At 31.5% G+C, this 16,415-nt stretch overlaps 1 protein-coding gene across 3 annotated transcripts in view; it reads right to left on the reverse strand.

Annotated features, from left to right (window-relative positions):
• Positions 1-1,279: 1,279 nt before the first annotated feature.
• LOC108761098 (phospholipid phosphatase 1) overlaps positions 1,280-16,415 on the reverse strand; it is a 37,958-nt gene continuing 22,822 nt past the window's right edge. For 2 of the 3 annotated variants that reach the window (XM_018507444.1, XM_018507446.1), the window contains exons 2-6: positions 15,476-15,638; positions 4,537-4,691; positions 3,201-3,421; positions 2,460-2,580; positions 1,280-1,950 (exon numbers count right to left, since the gene is read on the reverse strand). In XM_018507444.1, the coding sequence (XP_018362946.1) occupies positions 1,561-1,950; positions 2,460-2,580; positions 3,201-3,421; positions 4,537-4,691; positions 15,476-15,638 (1,050 nt within the window). In that variant the 3' untranslated portion in view covers positions 1,280-1,560. Of the gene's footprint in view, positions 1,951-2,459; positions 2,581-3,200; positions 3,422-4,536; positions 4,692-6,418; positions 6,640-15,475; positions 15,639-16,415 lie in introns of those variants that run through there. The other variant, XM_018507445.1, reaches the window with a different exon arrangement.

Below are 16,415 nucleotides of genomic sequence, written 5' to 3' on the forward strand. Positions count from 1 at the left end.
TGTGCATGAAAAATTGCACATGCGACTTGCCCTCGTTTTCGGTTCTGTCTGCGTTCAAAGTGCATCAGAAGGTTAAAGCTACGTTTCTTAAATAATGTAATCAACTGCGGGAGCGTAAGTGTAAATTACTGATAAGAGCGAGCGGAGCATTTGAGACGTCGAGAGAAATCGGCATCTGGGACGAGATTAAATATCTCGGGTGGGCGATTACTAAATCATTTCCCTCGTTGGATTATCATCCTGTACGATTAATTGACTCGATATTTATAAGCCCCGCGAGTTTCTTACATTATGTATCGGATCGGTGCAAGTCGGTAGGCAGTTCCGCGTAGATCACTCGCATTTGCATACCTAGCGCGAACGTTCCAACCCTAAGCCGTCACTTCGCACCTGCGAGAACCTCGCCGATCGATGCGTCCGTGACTCTGATATGTGCAATTTCTTCTCCCTTCCCTCCCAGTGGAATGTAAAACGTTCGACTATTTCGTACTGAGCAATTTATTTGTTAATACGAAAATAAATCTTGTGCGTTCCGGCACTCGATCTTTGCTCGAGGAGAAACCACCACTAAACTCGCACGTTAAATACATTTCCTGATCGAATCAATCGTCTCGGAAAAAAAGGACGTTTTCCAAAATCCTTGTTTCTTAGGAAATCGCGAAGAGCATGTGCATCGATATAATCGTTCGAAGCCGCTTTGTCATTAACTTATTCTGTTATCGCTCCTTTATTAATAGCCGCTACGCAGCTGTTTGTTGCACGAACGCGCGCCTAGCGCGTCTGCTTATACCGCAGTAAAATATTTTAATTCGTTATCCTCGGTTGTCCTCCTCTTTCATTCTTTAAATCAGCTGTTTCTCAATGTATCATTTCTCATTTCAGTTGATATACATCTACTTCATTATCATTTCATGTTCTTTCTTACTTTATATCTATGTTCATCTTTATTATTACTTATTTTCATTACCTATCTACTATAATTCTTCTGTACAGAATATATTTACTCAGAGATACGTGCGCGTAGGTACGCACGTATACGTATATGTTCATATTTTATATATGTATATGTACAGCATTAGGCTAATTCTAATTGTAAGTGTTACTCTATTAGCATTGTCTAACAAACTAATAGTTGTTTTTATATTGATATTACTTGTATTACTAATACTATTGTTGTATTTTTTTCTTAGTATTCCTATTTCGTTTTAGATGTTATCTCCATGTGTATGTAAAGATAAAATCTAATAATTTATTTGAATTCTAATATCTGTCATAGAAGATTTAAAAATGGAATCATTATCGATACTGCACCCATTAGTATGCATCTTCCTATTACATTTCTATTTCTTTACATGTTACAATTATTATATGCCAAAAAAAGTTTACATTATTATTACTTAAAAACAGATCAGGTACAACGAAAATATTCTATCGATATTTTTGGATCGAACGAGTGGTTTGATCTTTTCCGAAACGAATGATTCAATCATCGCGATTCTATGTGTTTCCCTGTGTCCTCGTCTCCACCCTTGAAATCATCCCCTCGTCATACGAACGCGTTTATTTACTCCAGGTCCGTCCGATGTCCTTCATTTCTCGGACCTCCGAGATGTCGACGGCGGTGGGATTGAGCAGCTTCTTGACGTTATGCTTGCGCTGCATGTCGTAGCCTCCGATCTGGCCGTTCTCCAGGGGCTCGTTAAGGGCGTGCGTCGCAGCGTCGGCGGCATTGGCGGCGGTACGCTCGAGACAGAAGTGCCGGCACGATAATATTACGACGAACAGGCCGAATAGAAGCCCGAGGACGTCGCCGATGAGAACATCCCACCAATGGTGCCGGTTGTCGCCCACTCTGGTTATCGAGCACGTAACGGCCCACATGCTCACCAAGCACTGCAGCCACGGTTTCAGAAACAACGTCCGATTCGGCATACGGTTCTGTAGGTACCACTGTGTACGATGCGACAAAAGGCGAACACGTTTTTACAAAACGAACAAACGGAACATATTATGTATTTTCACGATAATTTCTATTTTCTAATTATTTTCACAATATTTTTATTCGATGGCGAGAAAAGAACGTGAGAAGGAACAGATGCGTAATATACTTTGACTAAAATTCTCGATCTTCCGTTTTTTTTTTCTTATTTTAAAATAAGTTACGTATTTTCGAGAATTTATTTCGCGACTTTCTCATATTCATTTATTTGTCTCGCGGGTCCGTGAAAATTGATATGCCGCCGGTAGATTTTTTTGCGAATTCTTTCCCGTCGCTTAGATACTGACTATCGATATTAGACCGGAAGTACTCGATGCTGATATCGCAGTTCTCTATATTGCCAACAAGCTGCTGAACTTTATGGATAAACTAGTGGGTATGTTCTATTTTCTTTCCCAATTTTATATTATAAAAAATAATTTGTCAAGTTTTTTTATGTTGTAAAAGAAAATTTTCTTACCACCAAGAAGATGCTCGTGTAGACGGAAAGAGCGGCATGACCGGAGGGAAAGGATTTGTTGGAATCGTTGAGGGACCAGGTGGAAACCTCGGTATTCGTGCACGTGTAAGAAATAACGTATCTGCAAAGAAAATACGAGAATGTCACTGTTTTTAATATTTTCCAGTCACATTAGACACAGATTAATAAAATTTAAAGCAAATATTTTGAAATATTCTGAGCAAAATTCCAATATTTATCCAGTTTTTATCGTATGATTTTACTTAAATAATAATACAAATGAATATTTTATTTTACCGCGAGGATACAAGGCCAGGTATAATCTGGCAGCAAAATAGAACGTATTATAGAACTCTATATGACCGACCGTACGTAGCTTTATCTTCCTCGCGATTGATAAATATATCTTCTACGGTTAACTACTCTTTTTTTATATAAAATTCTGATATAAAGAAAGGATATAAAAAGGTGTGTAGCGATTTGTCTTGCGATAAGAATATAAATAACAAGTCCGCTCTTTGTGTTTTATCTCTCAGCATTGCTGAGAACCTACGCAATTATACGTAGGTGCTTGGCATGCGTATCTCCCTTCGTTTCTTTACCGGAATCCATATAGTAGACAGACCCACGAATACGCCATTCGCGTACCGGGCTACCTACATGCCGACGACACAAAGGTTGACCGGATTGCGCCTAGGTAGCAAACCAACCGAGACAAAGAAAGAAGAGGTCGGTGCTTACTCATTGGTGCAGTTGGCCGCCTCGCGCGGTTTGCACGTGTCGAGAAAGTGTGGCCGCGGCTCACCGATCATAACTTTCATGGCTTCGCAGAGGAGTGTAAGCGTTAAAATCCCTGCAGCGTAATGTCCGTACCAGCGCCAAATTAGTTTACTCCGAGTGTCGTAATATGACGCGTTCTCGTAACTGTCGGCAGAATAGTAGATGTATTCCGCGATCCATATCTGAAACCGACCAAAAAGGACTTTTACCTTAAATGTGACTCTCGACGCTTCCTGCTCCTCTCATTTCAATAAAACCGAATCGAAAAAAAAAGATTATATAATCTTAAGATCCATATGGAAAAAAAGATTATATAATTTTAAGATCCATATGGATCTTCTTTTCTCCACATGTTGAAGTAAATTTTGTTTCATACTGCCAGTCGAAGAGATCGTCAAAATGTATAGATACTTCTCATTTTTTAGTTTTCTTATTATTGAATATCTCACCTTACGTGTTATGTTCTTATTGGATTGTCGCATCAAACTTTTCAGTTTCAAACAAGAAGTAAATTCAAAATTTATGAGCATTACTCACTTTAATATCTTAAAAAAAATAAGAATTACATATGTACAACCGGTCTTATTTGTGGATGAATAAGAACTAATCGCTTGGTGAGCAAGCTGCATTCAGAAACCCATCAAAAAATAAGTGTTGCAATCTTTTAGTTGCTGACTATACATAGAATGGTCCTTAAGTATTTAAAAAAATTTTAAGGGATGATTCCTCACATTTTAACTCAAGACAAAAACTTTATATTCATTATATGTCCAAAACGGTTTAGTTTCAAAGATATAAAGTATTAAAATTGAAAAAAAAAACCGTTTTTTTTTTAAATTTAAAAATTATTTTTTCCCAAAATTACTTTGGTGAAACTTTGTGTATGTTTAACACTTCATCAAAACAGCCTAGATAATTTTCGAAATTTTTGAAAAAAACGAAATTTTTCCTTCAATTTTCATTTCGTATCTTTTAAACTAATTGTAAGCCATTTCGGTCATATGAAGTTTTCGTCTGGAATTAATATGAGAAAATATCCTTCAAAATCTTTTAGAATACATAAAAAATATCATCTTGTATATACAGTTGTTGATCTTGTAGAGATTGATGTACATTTCCGACTTACATAATAAAAAAAATATAAATCATAAGTTTAACATCTGATTTGTATAATATTGCATAAAATACGTTCAACTCAAAATATCTTTCGTATAATATGAAGCTTTAATAACAATTTTTTTCATAAATTTAATATAAGATTAGAAGAAGCAAGAATATGTGAAATAGAAGTATTTACCACTAGTAAAGGCACAGCGACACTGAAGCTTATGATTACGCCTGCAGAGATTGTGTCGCCAGTGAATTTAAACGAAATCTTCGGGTCATTGCAAAAGAAACCGATCTGCTGGTACGGTTGCACGAGTAATTCCAAGACCGCCAAGAGTATGATCACTAAAATGCAATAAATAATCGCAAATTAAAATAGATAGACAATAATTCATTGATCTTCTCACGAAGATCAGTAAACAATTTCGCGATACAATATTTCCAAAAATATTTATACGGAAGGAACAATTTTGCTGAAATATCTAAAAATTTAACTATAGCTATAGATCTAAAAATAATTTAGTTGGACCATCAAAATAATTATATGGAAAACTCAAGCAATGTTACAAAAAATTTGTATATTCTAGCAATCAATTCGAATGGTCCTATTAATAATATTCTATATAAAAATTTGCAACCTAATCTAATCACGAGTAAGAATATTAATAACTTGTACATGTTATGTGAATATCAAATGTGATTATATATTATAATATATTATTAAAAAAATATATTATAATATATTATAATAAATCTTATAAATATCCAAAGTCTACATATTTACAGAAATTGCGTATGATTAAATATGCATTATCAAAATATTACGATTTCCTTACGCGGTTTTAAGCGCAAATTGATAAAGACAATTACAAAGAAAAATTATGAAGAAAACAAATTACATTAACAATTACGAAAAAAAGAAATGTGAAATTACGTTAACAATTACGAAAAAAAAGAAGTCTGAAATTTATCGCGTCCTTTTAACGCTCCTAAAGCTTAAAACTTACGTCATTTGTAATGAAACATTTCAGTGCATGATTATATTTTTATGACTGTGTTTTGATAGTCTCTCTGATGAAACAACATAGTACGGTTCTTCATAAATCAATCTATCTTATGAGTAATCACGGAATAAGTCGCCTAACTAATTGCGTAAAGTAAACAAAATTTCTGGAGCGACAAATTAATTGCGTCAAAACAAAGTCAATATCATGCCGTTTCGAATTTCCATAGATCAAAGATATTTCGATCACGTTGGTGTGACGTAGATCTTGTTTTTCTAGAATTCCTTAAATAAAAAAATAATTTGCACATCATCTTAAATATGGTGGACGAAACGCTTAATTAATGTAGAATGAAGTATCTATCTATTTCTAACATATGCGAGATGTAAAATGAAATATACCGAATTTGATCACTTGCATTACTAGATTAGTTGCATTACTAGATTATACTAAAAGCTACTATACATGAAATTAGCAAAGTTAAGCATAAGAACATATACATAAATATTTTAAATACCCATTAAGTACCTAATAATGATATCATCACGTTATTTAACAAAATATACTTGTATTATTTCATTATCGAAGTTAATTATATCTGCATTTAGATACTTTAATTTATATAAAGCAGCTTTTAATGTGTGTTAAGTATAGTGTGAGAGACGAAATTCCCAGCAATTCGCCAAGCGACCAAGATACATATATATCTCATTCCATTTTAAGCAGAAGCTAAAAATGATGGACCAATCAAAAATCTCTGAACAATGTCCAAACTCTTACTCGAAGAACTCCACACGTCTTCCCAAGTTACGTACAAAATTGACGACATTTTTCAATATACCGACTATATTGAAAGTCTGTAGTCCACGTTACGTATTACATACAGATATACATAGATGACTCTATAAATTTTTAATATTGTCAGTGCATTTCAGAATGCGTCCTAAACAATTGTAATTAACGATCGGAAAATTATAATCAAATAACACACGTGGTATTGATGACAAATATTTTATCTCCTATGTATACGCATCACACACAGATGCTACATTTTTTCCTAGTACGTACCGACAATCAAGTGATTGCGACAAGACCATTTGATTGGCCTACATGACGTTGTCTTCTGTTTCCCGACAACTTTTTCACCTCTTCTGTTCTCGTTCACGATAGAAGGATTTTGTTTCGCGACTGTGCATCGTCTTTCGGGGAGCGAACGATTGTGCATCTCGTGTGTGATAGGGAGAAAGTTCCAACAACACTGCGATACTCGTTGATCGTCCGACACGCAACGAGCGTTCTGACGCCTGACCACCACGAGGAACTCACACGTCACGTTACTGTTACGCGATTTAATGCGCATGCGCAGTAGAGATACGCGCGAGATCATTTTTCAGTTGCACGTATTATAAAAAATATTTTGTTCTTCGGAGTGGAAAAAACAGCGGGAAAAAATAAAAGATCGATCTGAGTCTCAGACATTGTTTAAACTCATCTGTGATTTATCGATATGTATATATCGATATGTATATATATATATATAAATGTATACGAATACGATTAATACGCAAAACGTAATAAAAAGCTGCAATCTTACACAGAGTTGGAAAATTTGTTTTTTTAACATATTTCTCGTGTTTTAGATGGTTCACTAAAATTTTTATATTAATTCAACACAAAATGAATATGTTAGAAAATATCACAAACATTATGTAAAAATTAACAAAAAATGTAATTCTTTAACAAATTTAGAAATAAAAATTGTGAAAGAAACATATTTCTTCAGTAAAATTAACACTAACAGTTAATATATGTTAAATTAACACATACATTCATCTTTCATTTAATTATTTATTCATTCATTCATTTATTTATATTTTTAAAACTACACTGTTTTGTATTATTTGTATTGTGTTGTATATTCAAATAACAATTTAAAATATTCAGATAACATAATCACATCATGTTAAAGTAATACTCGTAATGTTAAAAATCGAACACAAAAATATATTTTTTAACAAGAATCAGTTTTAACACAAATAAGCAACGTTTTTTACTATGTAATTTTGACGAAAAATTTTTTAGTATAAATTTAAAATTCCTGAGAAAGATAATATAATATTAATATAATAATATAGCAATTTTGAGAACAATTTAAATTTCTTATGTTTAACTTAAAATGAGGCAATAAGAACTATTAGGAATCGGCTTTGTAATTCGTGAGCTATTATTACAGTAAACTATATTTAATGTTAAATATACAGTGGCGTGCAAAAGTTCCCGGCCAGTGACATTTTGTATATTCTAATTTATAAAAAAAGCCCAATAAAATTTTAATCATTATCAGATGTTAGTACAAAATTTCGTTATCCACATTTTGTATTGATACTCGATAATGATTAAAATTTTATCAGGCTTTTTTTATAAATTAGAATACAAAATGTCACTGGCCGGAAACTTTTGCATGTCACTGTAGTTAATAAATTTAAAAAAATGTTTGACATATAGTCATATAATAAAAAAATTATTAAAAATAAAGTCATAAAAAAATTATTTCATTATATGATTAAAAAAACGTACGTTTCGGCTATTTTTGTAGCCTTCATCAGCGCAGTCAAAAAGTTGAAAAAAAATTGTTTATTTATTGCAACAATTTTTCGATTTGTTTATTGTACGACCGAAACGTACGTATTTATTGTACGTATTATATGACGAAATTGATTTTTATTATATGATTAAATTGTTAATTTTAAATCTCCTTGAATTTATATATTATTAAATGTCAAGGGATTTGATTCCTATATTAGAATATCTATATTATACACGGGACGAAACCAAATTTAATCAAATTCAATATATCTAGTCGTAAATATTGGATACTCAGGAGTATGCGGTGCGTAACTTGCACGCGAATAATATTAATAATATACCTAGTCGTTTGATAAAGAACAATGGTTTGATCAATTATCTAAATAATAATTCTATAGGTAATATATGCGTGCACCTCTAATTTTGTTAAGCCATTGATGGCATATAATACATCTATTGATTTGCTGTTCACATTTATTGCAACTGTAAAATCTATAAACAGGAAAAAAATGATACCTGATATAAAGTATATCGAAATCTTTATGCAAATAGGGTAAAAACTTCCAAAATAAATAAATAAATAAATAAGTTCATTAAAAGTGAAGATGCTTTATATCACAATTATGATTCAAGTAGGAAATTTGTCGTTAAAATACACAAGGAAGTGACACCAGATTACTCATTCTGACGTTGATACTTCCGCACCGCACAATAAAGGGATTTCCATTATGGTTATATTTCAGATTATGAAAAGAGTTTTTTTTGTGATATACGATGATTAGCGAAGTAACAACTTAATAATAGTGTGACGTCAGTAGATGAGTTATTGTAGAGATAAATTACTATGCACAAACTTCTTTTCTTTCTTTTTTATGTAAAAATTCATACAGATGATGTATAAGAGTATCAGGAGCGCAGTAAGAACTTGGTGGAATATGGAATGCAAGGTGTAGCTATACAATGAATAGAAATAACGCGATCTAAATAAAGGTAATATTGGGACATAAAAAAATATTTTTAGCTAATATTATGTGTGTGTTTATGTATCTGAATCCAATAAATTTGAATAATTTAATTATTATTAATCAATAATAAGTGAAACTAGATCGATATGAATAATACAAATAAACGACAAGCTGAATCTTAGTGCATAATAATATTTTTACATTAATTTTTTAAAACGCAATTTTAAATGAAGCTAAAATAGTAATATCACAAATTTAATTAATCAATTTAATAATAATGATACTAATAAATATTTTAAATTATTGTAAATAATATATTATATTTGTTTTAATTATTATGACTTCAATCTTAGAGTTCGACTAAAACTCTGAACGGTGCATCAGATTAATAATTAAATTAGATTTCTTAGACAAACACACATATACATCGTACAATACATACCTACATATTTACATATGCGATGCATCCTTATAAGTTACATCGATATAACAAGTAATAAGTAGAGACAATACCCACAAAGCAAATTTTATTTGTAAAATATTTTATAATTATATATATATATATATAATATACACGATTATATATGTATTTTATATAAGTAAAAATTGTCAATAATTTGTTTTTTTTAATGTCTGTGTAAAAACCTTTATCGCGAACATATCAAAATGAACGAACGGATAATCTTTCATAAAAAATAAGACAATTTAAAAAAAATCAAATTATTAAGAAATCTTCACAAATGCTTCGAAAAGTGACAATTTCTCTATGGATTTGTAACGAATTTTCCATATGGCAAACTTTGTAAGTTTTGGCTCCGTCAAGCGCGAGTGCGTCCGCCACGTGTCGCTCGTAACCTTTTTGTCATTAGATAAAACGTGCACGTTTCGGTGCATAATTCAATTAGTTGCGCAAGGCACAAAAAAATTATGTGCTACCTCACACGCCGAATATACCGTGTGGTAATTACGATTTCCGCCTACGTCAAAAAAGCAATTGTAACGCTTTAAAGCGTTACAATCGTTCATATTACTTGCTTTTGCGAGCAATTTATATAAAACATATTTTATGTCATAAGCAATATATTATCAATATAAACAAAATATACCGTTTTTACATAATATGACATTAAATATAACGTAATAATTGTTGCACTGTTTATTAGTTTGTGACTAACTCTTTTACTTTTTATCTAAGCTAATTTCTAATTCCAATTTTTTTAAAAAGCGCATTAAATTATTATTTGCATTCCATTGAATCGTAAACAGTTATTATCGCTATGATTGTATTTTAAATGTAAAAAATTAATTAAGTATTAAATTAAGTATTAAATTAAATATTACATTTTATTTGCGTTATATAGAATTTCTTATTAACTTGCTATTGAAGAATGAAAGAAATTGTAAAATTGAAAGCTAGTACATTAAATTTAATGTACTAACTTTAATATTAATAAACTTATGTCTCGCACAACAACTTGCGTCGGCTCTTTATTAATAGTTATTAAGGCTTTTTATTAATAGTTGAATTATTAGAATATTTTACACAATTTATGCATTATATTATGAATTAGAGTTACATAAGAAGATAAAAAACAAATTAAGAATATAAAGGTCAGTATTAAGGGGATCCTAAAGCAAAGCTCGAACTTCGACGAAATCACCAGAAGTCGCGCCACGCGTCGCACATCAACATATCTTTTTATACTATCACAGCAATATCTCACGCAACCTACAATATACGTAGTCACACGTACGTGCAATTTTCGTATAACAAATTCGCGATAAAGCGTCTAAGTCTAATTCTAAGAACTCGACGTTGTTTGTTCGTGTAAACTACGTGTCTGAGAACCACTATTTCGTACGTACAGATTGCAAAGTATTCATATCAAGCAAATGTTGTCACTACTTGACAGCTGAGACGCCATGTGACACTAAGAAATAGTAAAAAATATCAATTTTGAAATTTTTTATCATTCTCGGCATAAACTCCACTTTCCAGACACGTATTAATGCGTATACTTTAATCCTGGAAAAGGATTTTCGAATCGATTAAAGAGAAAAAAAGTATTTCTTATACAAAAATTATACGTGCTTACGTATAAAACAGGAGGCTTTAGGATCCCCTTAACTGTATCAATAAATGTTTATTATATGCAAACATATAAAGTATTTCTTATACAAAAATTATACGTGCTTACGTGGTAAAACAGGAGGCTTTAGGATCCCCTTAACTGTATCAATAAATGTTTATTATATGCAAACATATCTAGAGACACGGTAGTGTCTCGGCGTTTAACCACTGGCGCGAGACACTGCCTTCGTGATAAACACATGCCTATTAATCTGTAAATACATACATATTTTAAGTTAATATAAGTAAAAAATTACTAAGTCTCCGAACTCTCGCATAAATCAATGGTAAATTTTTATTTATTCTATAATACACATATAATTTGCTATACTTATAATTTTTTTTATTATACTATCATGGTATAATATAATGGAAAATAATATACGGTAACAATTTTAATGTAATGTTATAATTTTTAAAAAAGTCTATCCAGAATCAACATTAAACACATTTAAATTTTGCATGGCGTTGATGACGAATCCACTTAAAATTCTTAGAAACAATTTAACAATTTATAACGAAGTATATGATCTTCTAACACGAAACTGATTTTCTTATTCAGTCTAGATAAATCTGACTCATCTTATCAAGTTATAGCAAATATTCAGCGTCACTGTGAGTAAACAAAATTCATCCAAAATTCTACGAAATTCGAATAAATCATAATATGTTATACGCGAATATTTATTTTTGTATTAAATTTAAAAGTCAAGTCAATAGTACTAAATTACCAAGACAATTATACGTTTGAATAATTCAAATAAATTTGTCGAATATATATATAAATATATGTGTAATCTTTTTTCATTTTTATATGAAGATAAATCTTATCAGATTGCTCGCAGCGAATAAGTTATATATATTCGATAAAGCTTCTAGGTATTGCGTTTTAAATACAACAGTAATCAATACGCAGTTTATCTCAACAAAATATATTTAAAATTTACACAGAAATATTATTAGACAAGTACCAAGATCCAGCCTTTATCGTACATGGTGCTTCTTTACTTATTTGATTTATTCATATAGCGGTGTAGTGTATTTTATTAAGTTATCTTCGATCAGAAGTAGAATCTGATCAAATTTCGCCTTTGTTTTCTTTACGATATGTGTCCAAATTCGTGATAGCCTTGATCTTTCGTGCGTTCATAAGTGGCACTATTGCTATCATATATAACAAGACGAACGAGACGAGCAAATTACGGAGATTAAGTGCCCTTTGTCACACTTTCGCGATGCGGGATGTCTCATCGCGGCGGAGAGAAAAACGAGTAGACAAGTAAGGAATTGCAACGTGTAGCGTGATTCATTCCTAATGTATTTCAACGTGTAGCAAGAAATGGTAAAATGCGTCAAACTGATATACTATTAAAAATGTTCTTCTAAAAATTTAATCATGCATGAAATATTTATGTATTCAACTACGACTTCAAAATTATCAAAATATAAAAATACTACAATTTTATCAATTTTTTATCTACGAGATATTATTACAATATTATTACAAGCTGTTCTAATAATTATTATATTTTAACGATCATAAGTATGCATTTTATATTTCATAATACATTATTTTCATAATACATTATATTTCATAATACATTATTTTATTATGTTTATTATTTTATTTTGTAATTGTATTTTTTTACATAATACGCTTATTCGGAGAGATTACTCTTTGCTCGGTTGATGTTTAAAGAATTATGATTTCAGTACGTTATAACTTTGTACTTCGCGAATCTAATGTACGACCGTTAAATCATCGCATAATCTAGCATCGGCTTCGTGATCAAGAAGATGGACCGGACATTGTTTTAACTTCCACATGATCCGGTTAGCCCAGCGTCGTACGTGCACATTTATGCCCCTAGAACGATCCCTAAACTCAAATTAGCCTTGAATTCTCCTTAATCTGAGTCCAACTAACTGTGTGTGTCATGCTCGCTGCTTATGTGCGAGCAAGAGAAGAACGGGCGATGAGTGGCACACATCTGTACGATACAAACGTTGCAGGGGAGAACATAACACCCACTAGTGACATACACGGCTGCGCCGTAATCGTTTAAAAGGTTAAAGCCCTGTTTGATACTTCGGGATGTATATTTTTTCTCTTTCTTCTTCTTCTTTTTATTTTTCTCCTGCAAAAATCTGTGTAGAGCTTTATCCGTAACATATATATATGATTGAGACGGCCCGAGGATAGAGAAGAGCATAAAAAAAGTCATCACCACCAAAAGTAACATTGATTTAAAATTTAATTATTGCTTGTTTATAAAATGAATATGATTCTTATCAAACTAAAATCATTAAAATTGAATAAGTCTAATTTAAAATAATTCTACATATGCAGAAAGAAAATTTAATCTACATTTAATGCAAAAAAAAGTTTATTTAAGATTCATTTTTTTACTTTGGATACTTTTTTGCAATTTTTCACTGGTCATGATGCTATTTTGTCAAGAGAGATGTATTTTAGTTTTACGAATAAAAATAAAATACAATAAATCTCAATAAGTACATAGGGAAAATGTCCAACTTTGATTACAACTCGTTCGAAACAGATACTATACTTTTATCATGTATGGTACTTCAAATGCTCTCACTACATATAAGAGAAATTCTGTCTATTAAATAACATTCGTACGCTTGTATTGTCGCATATATACGGTGCTTAGAATGAGATCGTGCAGCTCATTGCTATAATTACGCGACAGATGCACAGGGGTATTTAAAGCGACAAGCTCGTAAAAATTCTAATTAAACACCCGCCTGTAATATATTGCATTACACAAAGCGGCACACCCGTAAAAATTCTAGTCAAACATTCGTCCGTAATATTGCATTACACAGTTCGTGGTTTCCCTGTCAGGCTTCATTACACGCGTGGTTTCACCCTCAGCGAATGCGCTTCCATGCAAAAGACTGCACTCGTACCGCATAAGCGACAGAAAGGAAAACGAAGGGGAAAAAAAGACAAGTACCTCGGTTGGAATCCGATTCTCACGTTTCTATTCTACGTCTGTTATTCATCTGATCGTATCGAATAACGATTGATTAGAAATGAAAGTTAATCTCAACGGATGCAAAAGCTTTCTCTTCTTATTAATGTGATATATAAAATTATATTAATTGAATATATTTAACAAAAAATATAAGTTATATGAGACAAATAGATCCAATTTTCCATTTTTTATAAAAACATAAATTTCAATATATATTCAATATATATCAAAAAAATAAATTTTTGGATAAAGTTGAACGACATAAAGCGATAATAAGATTGTATTATTAGTACTCACATCTTATTTAAGTTTTCTATTTCAACTTCTCTTTGTTTATACATAAGTATACGATATCTTTTGCTGTTTTTTCAGTTAAGAAAAAAGGTATTTTACAATTTCACAAACGAGATAGTTGTCAGCGAGAATACTGGCGATTAAATTAATTATAATAGCGTGCTAGTTTCCGCGAAGTTTCGCGCTTTTAGCCGTTCAGGAAGAATGCGCGGCATGTACTTCCGACTATTCACGGTTTACTTGCTAATGCAATAACGCCAGTCGTGTCAGTTAACAAGCTAACACTTCCTCTTGTCAGGCGTAAAGACATGCACATTCGCCACGAATATTTATGGGGCTAATAAAAGCCATGCTGCACTCAATTAGCGAAATGGGCTTTAAATACTAGATTCGGCAAATTGGTTATCATAGGCGTTACCGGAGTAGATAATGTGACTTGCACCGAGGAAGTGACCCCAAAATTTTAATTTGATAATTCAATTCTCTATCGTGAGAAAGGATATACCTGATAAAAAGACAACAATAGCGAATCTTTTCTGAAAAAAAAACCCTATAGATTTATAGCAAAACTATAAAGTGTATCAAAATCTGAAAGTTATCGAACATGTATGTGCGGACAATTCCCCGAACTCATTTTATGGAATTTTAATACAAAATATCGAAAAAAAAAGACTAAACGAAAACTAAAATATTACATAGTCGACATAAATGCGAGAAAAATAACTGATGTCTCTTATAATATCAAATTTGTAAAGTTGTGAAATCAATATCGTATTTGCAGAATTTTATTATAACGTAATCAGGTAATTTTTACTCTTCTCTAAAGGTCTAAAATAGCACAGCAAAATTCGAGAAAAATTATTAAAGTTAAAATCAGAAAAAAAAACGAGCCAATTTTATATTTTCGTTAACGGAATTACATATTACGATTTTTTATTATTTCAATTAAAATTGATTTGAATTGTAATATTTTCCTAACCATCTCTTTCATTGTTTCGGACTCCTGTCAAGAACTCTCATACGTTTCAAAGAAAAACTAGGGAATTTATTGATTGCGTCAAACTTTAAAAAATGGAATAGTACTTAGATTGTAGAGATTAAGTTCTCTCTCTCTCAAAAGCGGTTCATAAGTATTCCCGAAACTTACTTAATAACGCCAAAGCCAGATCTACGTATATCCAGCGTAATCTTTTGCAGACACTCATGATTTTTTCGGATACAGTAGGGGATGCTGTTACGTTATTGGTGTTCTCCACTGTTTCCTCCTCCAACGTTATGGTACTGCACCTCGTCAATTGCTCTGTGGAACTCTGAAAAAAAAGAAAAAAAATTTGTCAAAAGATTGGAATGGATGAAACCATGGCCATACGAAATATCTAGACGGAGATCCAGAAAGAGCTCTTTTATCAAGGTACCAAGGGAGTGAAATCTATCGCGACTATCTTGGCTGATTAGTCTAAGGCACGTAGTACCGTATTCGTGAATAGTTAGTATTAGTGTTAGTACGTGTTTTCGTCCCGCTATCCATCGTCGCCTTTTGGTTGATCACTATTCTTCTTTTTCCTTCAGCTTTAACCCCGCAGCGTTATTATGTTCCGCCCAAATATTTCATACGCCCAGAAAGCAAATACATACCATTCGAGATGTGTACAAAAAATATCAAATGCGAAATGCATACAACGATATTAATTAGACACACAATTCTGTTCCAAAATACGGTTCATATTAGATTTTATTATACAAGGTATCTGGAATTCGCGAATTCAAAATACTAAGGTACCTGAGCAGAATAAGGCCCACCTAATTTAATTTTTTTTTTAAATTCTATTTATGAGGATATTGAAATAATCTAATTATATAAGTGAGAATCAAATCTTCATTTTATTCACTTCCAAAAATAAAATATATTGTTTATATAGAATATATGTAAATAAAACGAAAAAAATTTTGTTAAAGACTCTGACATTGGGCCTTGTTACATGCATATGAATTAATAAGAATAATAAGGCCTAAATAAAAAATTAATTAAACATAACAAAGAAAGTAAACATTTTCTTTCTAAATCAGTTTTAAAATGATTATTATAT

This window comes from Trachymyrmex cornetzi, unplaced genomic scaffold (assembly GCF_001594075.2).
Source record: "Trachymyrmex cornetzi isolate Tcor2-1 unplaced genomic scaffold, Tcor1.1 scaffold24, whole genome shotgun sequence".
NCBI classification, from domain to species: domain Eukaryota; kingdom Metazoa; phylum Arthropoda; class Insecta; order Hymenoptera; family Formicidae; genus Trachymyrmex; species Trachymyrmex cornetzi.